At 48.3% G+C, this 11,090-nt stretch overlaps 1 protein-coding gene across 1 annotated transcript; it reads left to right on the forward strand.

The window, feature by feature from the left end:
* The first annotated feature begins 6,107 nt into the window (after positions 1–6,107).
* DNLZ (DNL-type zinc finger) lies at positions 6,108–11,090 on the forward strand. Its single transcript, XM_039911971.1, has 3 exons — positions 6,108–6,326; positions 9,288–9,427; positions 10,795–11,090. The coding sequence occupies exons 1-3, from the start codon at positions 6,108–6,110 to the stop codon at positions 10,961–10,963; spliced, it is 528 nt and encodes a 175-aa protein (XP_039767905.1). The 3' UTR covers positions 10,964–11,090.

The following is an 11,090-nucleotide window of genomic DNA, read 5'->3' on the forward strand; positions in this document are numbered from 1 at the left end:
AAAAAGTCTGGTTAAAAATCCCCAACTGAAAAGCAAAGGCACCAGGCCCGTGTTCCAGAGTCCGGTTCTAGGGGAGGAAGAGATGACGCATCCTGTCCTGTCAGCGCCCCGAGCCTCTGCTCTTCCTTCCACCCTCCAGAGATCCACAGAGAGTTTCTTCTAGTTGATACTTGTTGGGTTACATCCCAGCCCTTTCCCTACTGTGCCCCTCCCAGCACTGACCAGGATTCATGGGGATCTTCTAGACATAAGCTCACTGTAGGGTGGGAACTTCTCTACCACCTCTTTTGTACTGTACTCTCCCGAGTGCTTAGGGCCGTGCTCTGCATCCGGTAAACACTCAGTACATACCACTGACTGACTGATTGGGTGGTATGGAGAGGGAGGCATTTTATTCATTGCCAGCCAAATTGTGTGGCTGGGAGATGTTCGGGGTCTCAGGGCTGGGATTTCCCGCTGTCACCCAACTCATGGGGACTGGTTAGAGGATCGGTGCGGTGAGAGGGCAGACCAGAGTGAGGCTGCTGAGCCACGTAAAATTTATTCCACTTGGCCAATTGAACTTTCTTTTCGGCAGGAATACACTTAGTTTGGTGCCCTACGTCCTCTCAAGCTGAAGCTTCCCTCTCAGCAGGAATACGATTATTCAGTTTCTTGCATGTGGCAAAGGTCCTGGTTTCTGCCCACAGACGCTTCCCATTCAGAAGGAATTCACTTATGTGTTTCTCACACGTGGTAAAGCTCCCAGCTCCTGCCCACGAATGCTTCCCTCTCCAGAGGAATGTACTTATTCGTTATTGGCACGCAGTTAAGCACCTGGCTCCCACCCATGAAAGCTTTCCACTAGGGAGGAATTCACTTATGCGGTACAAGAACATGGCGAGGCACCCTAGCTTTCGGCCCCATGAGCGTTCTGCGGGACATTCACCCGTCCCACGGCTCCTCGCTTGGGGCAGGCAGAGCGGGCATTCCACACACCGGGCGGAGGCGACAGGCAGTCGGCTGCTGCGAGTCCCAGTCCACCGCCCAGACAGAGGCCGCAAGTATTTATCACCTGTCCTTCTGGGACATGGGCTTCCGGTTTCTGCTTGTCCAATCTACGGCCTCTGCTCCTCCCTATCTTATTTTGTTGGCAGGATGGCAAGGAAAACCTTCCGCATTCCCGACCTGGGGCGTGCGGTGGCTTCAGTCGTGGGGGTGGCACCCCACCGTGCTTCCGAGTTCCACCTTGCCAGCTCAGGCGGTCATTCATTCAATACTATTTATTCAGTGCTTACTATGTGCAGAACACTGTACTAAGCACTTGGATTATACAATTTGGCAACAGATAGAGACCATCCCTGTCCAATAAGGGGCTCACAGAGAGCACGATTTGACCTTGAGATGGTGGGTACTCCGGTTCACCTTGGGACACCCTTTTACTGTGCTTCTGCTTATATTATCTGGGAACAGCCCCCACCTGGGGAGAGGGTGGACCTCAGGACTTAAATCAGAATCAGTCTTGTGGGGAATTAAAGCAAAGCATTCTGTGTGGGCCCAAATGCCAGGGCCCGAGCTGAGAAGCCTTGGCCATGATAAACTTCGAATTAGCTCCAACTGACCTCAGGAACCATTGTGGATGAAGACCATCCATAGGAACTACACTGTAGGTGGTGAGCACCTTGCTAGATTGTAAACTCCTTGAGGCCAGAGAGTGTGTCTACCAATTCTGTTGAATTGTACTACCCCAGACACTTAATACAGTGCTCTGCACACAATAAGTGCTCAATATATACCATTGTTTGGTTGATTGCTCTACCTTCCTTAATATTCAAAAAATACCACTGGTTGATGTACCCCAGGGGAGACTAGACCCTACCCCAAGTCATGGTGTAGTGGATAGACCGTGGGCCTCGGAGTCAAAAGGTTATGGGTTCTAATCCCAGCTCTGCCACTTGTCTGCTGTGACCTTGGGCAAGTCACTTCACTTTTCTGTGCCTCAGTTACCTCATCTGTAAAATGGGGATGGAGACTGTGAGCCCTACGTGGGACCACCTGATTACTTCGTATCTACCCCAGCACTTAGAACAGTGCTGACCCATAGTAAGCGCTTAACAAATACCAACATTATTATTATCTGGAAAACGGGGGTTGAAACTGTGAGCCCCAAGTGGGGCAGGGACTGTGTCCAACCTGATTTACGTATATCCACCCTGGTGCTTAGTACAGTGCCTGGTACTTGGTAAGTGCTTAAAAAATATCATTATTATTATTATTATCCCAAACCACGAAATGCTTAATACAGTGTTCCGCAAACAGTGTTTCATAAATACAATTGCTACTATTTATTTGCAGAGGGAATTCTACTTCATACATCCTTGTCTTTTCAGTTTTGTTTTTGGCCCAAGGGCGGTCATGGTGGGCGTGGGTAATTTCTACAAGTGGGTTCTTTGGTAAAATTAAGGTTGGTATAAAGACAAGGGCCTTAGGCCTCTCAAGCAGAGGCTTTCTTGTGCACAGGTGTTATTATCAGAGCTGTAATGCCCTTGGTGATGATGATGATGATGACAATCGACAGGAACTTTGCGGGAAGGAAGGGAAACTCTAAAGTACTTTGTCTTCCTGGTTTAGTTTCTTCCTGGATGGCAGCTGCCACCGAGAGGGAAGTAAACTCGTAGTTTCTGGGCCCTGTGGTCATGTCTTTTAAGTGTGTAGTTTGGGCCTCCGTTATTCTTCTGGAGTGGTGCTCACTGGGTGTCGGCACCTGAAGCGACGCACCGAAGTAGCAGCTGCCTCCAAGGCTCCTCTTACCTCCTGGTGAATGGGTTGATTTTTCCTTCCTGGAGGTGTGGAGTTTGGTAGCTTAGTACCGGTGCTCTTCCCAAGTAAGTTCTCAATAGAAGTGAATGAATAAATGTGTGGCTGATTTCTTAGCTGATGGGGCTCTCCTAAACTGGCAAGGTCTGCTGCCACTTGGGTCGATACTTTCTGACGATGATGATTGTGGAATTTAAGTGCTGACTATGTGCCAGGCACTGTACTGAGCGCTGGGGTGGATACAAGATCATTGGGTCCACAATCCAAGTAGGTGGGGGCACAGGTATTGAATCCATATTCTTCAGATGAGGGAACTGGAGTACAGGGAAGTGAAGTATGTTCATTCAGTCATATTTATTGAGTGCTTAATGTGTGCAGGGCATTATATTAAACATTTGGCTCACCTCCTCCAAGAGGCCTTCCCAGACTAAGCCCCCTTTTCCTCAGTTCTCCCTCTCTTCCGCGTCACCTCGACTCGCTCCCTTTGCTCTTCCGCTCCTGTCTACCCCACAGCACTTATGTATATATGTATATATCTATAATTCTATTTATACTGATGCCTCTTCACTTGTTTTGATGTCTGTCTTCCCCACCGCATCACTGCAAGCCCAATGTGAGCAGGGATGGTGTCTCTTTATTGCTAAACTGTATTTTCCAAGCCCATAGTACAGTGTTCTTCATAAAGTAAGCAGTCAATAAATATGAATGAATGACCTTGGGAAAATACAATATAAAAATAGATAAAAATAGACACAATCTTTGCCCTCCCTATGGTCATCCAGCAGGTAAGCGGGGGAGCCGGAATTAGAATCCAGGTCCTTTGAGTTGCAGGCCAGTGCTCTTTCCACTAGCCCGCACTGCTTCCCAATTCCACTCCCATTTCTATGGGGAAGAGGGTGTGGTTTGAGGGGGGTCTCAATTCTGTCTGTCCTGATGAACTCTCATGAACATATATGTGTATATGTACACAAACATATATATATATATATAGATATATAGATATAAAATTCTTATATCTATATAATAGATATATAGATATAAAATTCTTATATCTATATATCTATATATGTGTATATATATCCCTGTTTACTTGTTTTGATGTGTATATGCCTATAATTCTATTTATATTGATGCCTGTTTATTTTGATGTCTGTCTCCCCCCCGTCTAGACTGTAAATCTGGTGTGGGCAGGGATTATCTCTCTTTATTGCTGAATTGTAATAATGATGGTATTTGTTAAGCGCTTACTAGCCTGGCTTAGTGGAAAGAGCCCGGGCTGGGGAGTCAGAGGTCGTGGGTTGAGATCTCTGCTCCGCCACTTGTCAGCTGTGTGACTTTGGGCAAGTCACTTAACTTCTCTGTGCCTCAGTGACCTCATCTGTAAAATGGGGATGAAGACTGTGAGCCCCACTGGGAAAACCTGATTACCTTGTATCCAGTGCTTAGAACAGTGCTTGGCACATAGTAAGCGCTTAACAAATACCATTATTATTATTACTATGTGCCAAGCACTGTTCTAAGCACTGGGGGAGATACAAGGTCATTGGATTATCCCCCGTGGGGCTCACAGCCCTAATCCCCACTTTACAGATGAGGTAACTGAGGCACAGAGCAGTGAAGTGACTTGCCCATAGTCACACAGCTGGCAAGGGGCAGAGCTGGGATTTGAACCTACGACCTCTGACTTCCAAGCCCAGGCTCTTTCCACTGAGCCACTCTGCTTGTACTTTCATTCAATAGTATTTATTGAGTGCTTACGATGTGCAGAGCACTGTACTAAGCACTTGGAATGCACAATTTGGCAACAGTTAGAGACAATCCCTGCCTAGTAAACGGGCTCACAAGTGTTTAGTACGGTGTGAGCCTGTCGTTGGGTAGGGATTGTCTCTATATCTGCTGCGGAACTGTCCATTCCAAGAGCTTAGTAGAGTGCTCTGCTCACAGTAAGTGCTCAATAAGTCCGAGTGAATGAATGAATGCTCACAGTAAGTGCTCCGTCAGTGTAAAAATCTCTTTCTTGGAGACTGTGAGCCCATCGTTGGGCAGGGATTGTCTCTCTGTGTTGTTGAATTGTCCATTCCAAGCGCTTAGTCCAGTGCTCTGCACAGAGTAAGTGCTCAATAAATACTATTGAATGAACGAACGAACGAAGGAAGGAATGAACGAACGAATGAATGAATGGACAAATGAACGAATGAATGGATGAACAAAAATGAATGGACGAACGAGTGAATGGACAAACGAATGAATGAACGGACGAATGAATGAACGGATGAATGAATGAATGAATGAACGGACGAATGAACAGAAGCAGCGTGGCTCAGTGGAAAGAGCCCGGGCTTGGGAGTCAGAGGTCATGGGTTCAAATCCGGAACTGCCACTTGTCAGCTGTGTGACTGTGGGCAAGTCACTTCCCCTCTCTGTGTCTCAATTCCTTCATCTGTAAAATGGGGATGAAGACTGTGAGCCTCATGTGGGACAACCTGATGACCCTGTATCTCCCCCAGCGCTTAGAACAGTGCTCTGCTCATAGTAAGTGCTTAACAAATGCCAACATTATTATTATTATTATGAACAAATGGACGATCGAATGAATGAACGAATGAGTGAATGGACGAATGAATGAATGAATGAACGAATGAATGAATGAACGAACGAATGAATGAATGAACGAACGGATGAATTAACGAACGAATGAATGAACGAATGAACGAACCAATGAATGAATGAATGAGCAAGTGAACGAATGAACGAACCAATGAATGAATGAATGGACGAACGAATGAATGAATGGACGGACGAATGAATGAATGAACGAACGGCTGAATGAATGAATGAATGAACGAACGGATGAATTAACGAACGAATGAACGAGCAAACGAATGAACGAGCGAACGAATGAACGAACGAACCAATGAATGAATGAATGGACGAACGAATGAATGGACGGACGAATGAATGGACGACCGAATGAATGAATGAACGAACGGCTGAATGAATGAATGAATGAACGAACGGACGCATGAATGAATGAACGAACGGATGAATGAATAAATGAACGGACGAATGAATGAATGCGGGAATGAATGAATGAAGGAGCGAATGCAGGAAGGCAGCGCGGGGCGGGGCCGAGGAGAGCGCGGCGGTCCCGGCCAGCAGGTGGCGCTGTCGGGGCGGGGCTCGGCGGCGGCGGCGGCGGCGGCGGCGGCGGCGGCGGGCGACGAGGTCGTAAAGCGCTGTTGCCAGGCGACCGGCGAGGCCCGGCCCCGCCCCGCCCCGCCCCAAGATGGTTGGGCAGTGAGGCTGCGGGGATGCAGCGGGCTTGGCTGCAGCGAATTTGGCTGCAGCGGGGCTGGCTGCAGCGGGCGGGTGTGCAGCGGTCCGGGCATTGCTGGCGTTGGTGGGGGTGTGCGGGCGGCGGGTCGGGCGGGGTTCCGGGCCGGGCCGGTCCTGCCGTTGGGGGCCCGGGGCGGGCGGCGAGCGGCGGGGGCCCGGGCCCCGCGTCCTACCGCCTCGTCTACACCTGCAAGGTGCCCAACCCCTCCTCCTCCTCCTCCTCCTCCTCCTCCTCCTCCTCCTCCTCTTCCTCCTCCTCCTCCTTCTCTTCGTCCTCCTTCTCCTCCTCCTCCTCCTCCTTCTCCCCTCTCCCCCCCTCCTCCTCCCCCCTCCCGCCCTCCTCCTCCCCCCTCCCCCCTCCTCCTCCCCCTCCCCCCTCCTCCTTCTCCTCCTTCTCTTCGTCCTCCTTCTCCTCCTCGTCCTCCTCTTCCTCCTCCTCCCCCCTCCTCCTCCCCCCTCCTCCTCCTTCTCTTCGTCCTCCTTCTCCTCTTCCTCTTCCCCCTCTTCCTCCTCCTCTTCCTCCCATTCATTCATTCAATAGTATTTATTGAGCGCTTACTCTGTGCAGAGCACTGTACTAAGCGCTTGGGATGAACAAGTCGGCAACAGATAGAGACAGTCCCTGCCGTTTGACGGGCTTACAGTCGAATCGGGGGAGACGGACAGACAAGAACAACGACGCCTGCAACAAAGCACCACTGATGACGGCATCCATGGAGCGCCTGACTCTGTGCCCAGCGCTCTTCTCAGCGCCGGGGGGCAGATCCAGGGTCCTCTCACCTGGGGCTCCCTGTCTTCACTCCCCCCATTTGGCAGATGTGGGAACTGAGGCCCAGGAAAATCGAGAATGATCATGATGTTGGTATTTGTTAAGCGCTTACTATGTGCAGAGCGCTGTTCTAAGCGCTGGGGGAGAGGCAGGGTCCTCCCACGTGGGGCTCCTCGTCTTCACCCCCCCCCATTTGACAGATGAGGGAGCTGAGGCCCAGGAAAGTCGATAACAGTAATAGTTGTGATATTTGTTAATAATAATGTTGGTATTTGGTAAGCTCTTACTATGTGCAGAGCACTGTTCTAGCACTGGGGGAGATACGGGGTCATCCCACGTGGAGCTCCCCATCTTCCCCCCCCCCCCCCATTTTCCAGATGAGGGAACTGAGGCCCAGAGAAGTGAAGTGACTTGCCCACAGTCACCCAGCTGACAAGTGGCAGAGGCAGGATTCGAACCCATGACATCTGACTCCCAAGCCCAGACGCTTTCCACTGAGACATCTGACTTCCAGGCCCGGATGCTTTTCACCGAGCCACACTGGTTCTCATAGTTAAGTGCCTACTAGGTGCCGAGCACTGTTCTAAGCGCCGGGGGAGATGATAATGAAAAATTATGGTATTTAAGTGCTTACTATGTGCCAAGCATTGTTCTAAGCACTGGGGGAAATAATAATGAACATTTATGGTATTTAAGTGCCTACTGTGTGCCAAGCACTGTTCTAAGTGCTGGGGGAGATAATGAACAATTATGGTATTTAAATGCTTAGGCTGTGCTAAGCACTGTCCTAAGCACTGGGGGGGATAAAAACGAACAATTATGGTATTTGTTAAGTGCTTAGTATGTGCCAAGCACTCTTGGCTCAGTGGAAAGAGCCCGGGCTTGGGAGTCAGAGGCTGTGGGTACTCATCCCGGCTCCGCCACTTGTCTGCTGTGTGATCTTAGGCAAGTGCCTCACTTATCTGTAAAATGGGGAATGACACTGTGAGCCCCAGGTGAGACAAGGGACTGTGTCCAACCCGATTTTCTAGCATCCACCCCAGCCCTTAGTACATTGCTTGGCACAGAGTAAGCGCTCAACAAATACCACGATTATTATTGAAGGGGGGAAGAGTGATTGTTGGATTTGAGGAGGGAGGGTGTTCCACAGGTAAGACGTGGGCCAGGGGTCGGCGGTGAGACAGGTGAGATGGAGGCACTACCTCCTGCTCTTACTGTCTGCCAGCTACTGTACTAAGCGCTGGGGTGGTTACAGGCAAATCGGGTTGGACACAGCCCCTGTTCCACGTGGGGCTCACCGCCTCAATCCCCACTTTACAGATGATGTAACTGAGGCACAGCCAGGATTAGAACCCGTGACTTTCTGGCTCCCAGGTCCGTGCTCTAATCTCTACCACCATGCCGCTTCTCTTTGGTAATGTATGTGGTGGAGCCAGAATTAGAACCCGTGACCTTCTGACTGCCAGGCCCAGGCTCTATACACCAGAGAAGCAGCGTGGCTCAGTGGAAAGAGCACGGGCTTTGGAGTCAGAGGTCATGAGTTCGAATCCCAGCTCTGCCACTTGTCAGCTCTGTGACTGTGGGCAAGTCACTTCACTTCTCTATGCCTCAGTTACCTCATCTGGAAAATGGGGATTGACTGTGAGCCCCACGTGGGACATCCTGATTCCCCTCTGTCTACCCCAGCGCTTGGAACAGTGCTCGGCACATGGTAAGCGCTTAACAAATACCAAAATTATTATTATTATTATTATTACACCATGCTTCCTCTCTTCGGTAATGTAGTTATGTGTTTTGAGAAAGTAGAAAGATGATTATTATTACTATGTGCTCTGCACATAGTAAGCGCTCAATAAATACTATTGAATGAATTAATGAATTATTGTGACATCTGTTAAGCGCTTACAGTGCTTGGCAGTGTACTAAGCACTAGGGTAGTTACAAGACAGTAATAATTTTGGTACTTAAGTGCTTACTATGTGCCAACTACTAAGCACTGGGGTAGATACAAGTTAGGATGGACACAGACCCTGTCCCACATGGAACTCACACTCTCAATCCCCATTTTATAGATGAAATTACCGAGTCCCAGAGAAGTGAAATGACTCGCCCAAGTTCACACCGCAGACATGTGGCGGAGTGGGGATTAGAGCCCGGGTTCTTCTGACTCCCAGCCCTATGCTCTATCCACTGAGCCACTCTGCTTCTCAAAATACTTGTGCAAGGCAAAGTCAGGATCGCTTTGGGGGAGAGGGAGAGAACCAGGGCGATCCATCTTCTTAGGGGAAAGATGGATCTTCACCCTGGCACTGCAGAGGTGAGGGGAGATGAGGTTGGGAATGCGAGTTGAAGGCGAATGACATGCAATCTATGTTTCTTTTTTCAGGTCTGCTGGACCAGGTCCACCAAAAAGATTTCCAAGTTAGCGTACCATAATGGGGTGGTGATAGTTACGTGTCCGGAGTGCAAGAATCACCACATCATTGCAGACAATTTGGGCTGGTTTTCAGATCTGGATGGGAAAAAGTAAGTTCTCCTTTTGTCGTAAATCATGAGACCTGCACAACGTGCCAGTCCGAATTAAGTTAAATAATGCAGTTCTCTGGAAATGAGCAAGCTCTACCCTTTTTCAATGAATGTCGTGTTGGAGCTTATTAACTAGTTTGCATTAGCTAATAATTTGGAACAAAAGCGATGGTAATCAAATTGAGATGAATGATAACGTACCTTCCAATTTCACATTTTCTTTTTCCCCCAGCAAGGTCAAATTAAACAAATTCTAGACTTGCTGCTAGTTTTGGGTTGGTACCATGCCAGTGGTTCCCGGATAACCTTCGTTACATGTTCCCAAACATTTAGCACGGTACTCTGCAGAGTAAATGTACAATGAATGCCACTTATTCAACGGGCTTGAGATGGAAAGTTTGTGACGGTTAGTTGTGAAAGTGTAGAAGTTCTGGGGGTTTTTGTTTTGTTTGTTTTGTTTCTTTGTGGTACTTGTTAAGCACTTTCTCTGTACCAGGAAATGTACTACGCACTGGGATAGATACAAGATAATGAGGTTCAACCCAGTACCTTTCCCACCCCTAGGAATCACAGGCTAAATTGGAAGGGAGAAGGTCTTAATCCCCAGGTGAGGTAATTGAGTCACATAGAAATTAAGTGACTTGCCCGAGGTCAACCAACAGACCAATGGCCCAGGATTCGGAGGACCTGGGTTCAAATCCTGGCCCTGCCACTTCTCTTCTCTGTGACCTTGGGCAACTTCTCTGTGTCTCAGTTACCTCATCTGGAAAATGGGGGATAATACTGTAAGCCCCCTGTGGGATATGGACTATGTCTCACTTGATTAGCTTTCATCCACCCCAGCTCTCAGTGCAGTGCCTGGCACAGAGAAAGCACTTAATAAAGACCATTTAAAAAAATGGCGGAGTCGGAATTAGAACTCAGGTGTTCTGACTCCCAGGCCCATGCCCTGTGCAATAGGTCATGAGGCTTCGTGTTCTGAGATTCAGTTTCTGCTAAGGCATGGTGTTTGAGGTATCCTTAAAGGCTAATCATTTTATATTTTTGTCCCTGATTTGATTTGTTAATGCTCCTCTCCTTTTGAAGCCCTTTACCTCCAATCGACCCTACGACCCTACGTGCTCATAGTGAGTGTATCTTTCAGTTTGCAAGTGTGAATTAGGAAGTGATTTTGCAGCAACCCAACAAAGTACGTAATCATTGGTATCTACTTAGTGTCTACTGTTTGTAGAGCACTGTATTAAGCATTTGGGAGCATTCAATAGCGTACGTGGGCACAACTCTTAAATCATTTCTGATAGTTCCACATCAAGGAAAGTGCGGCGAATCTTGCATTATTTAACTTTCAAAACCTTTTTATCGTTAAGGAATATTGAAGAAATTTTGGCAGCTAAAGGGGAGAAGGTGAAGCGCGTGGCCGGCGAGGAAGCTTTGGAATTAGTTTTGGACACTGCCGAAGCTAAAGATTCAAGTTGCTCCTCTGAGGAAGAAAATGGCAAAAAACTCACAGAAGCCATTAAAAAGGACCAACTGTGATCAGGCGGGTTTTTTGGTTTTTTTAAAATCTAGTCGCTTACACAGAAAGAGACTGTTGCTGGGTTTTCTTTCATCTGTGAGTATGTTTTATAAATAAAAATAGCTCGTCCTGATAATTGAAAAGTAA

This window comes from Ornithorhynchus anatinus, chromosome 4, assembly GCF_004115215.2.
Source record: "Ornithorhynchus anatinus isolate Pmale09 chromosome 4, mOrnAna1.pri.v4, whole genome shotgun sequence".
In the NCBI taxonomy this organism is placed as follows: Eukaryota; Metazoa; Chordata; class Mammalia; order Monotremata; family Ornithorhynchidae; genus Ornithorhynchus; species Ornithorhynchus anatinus.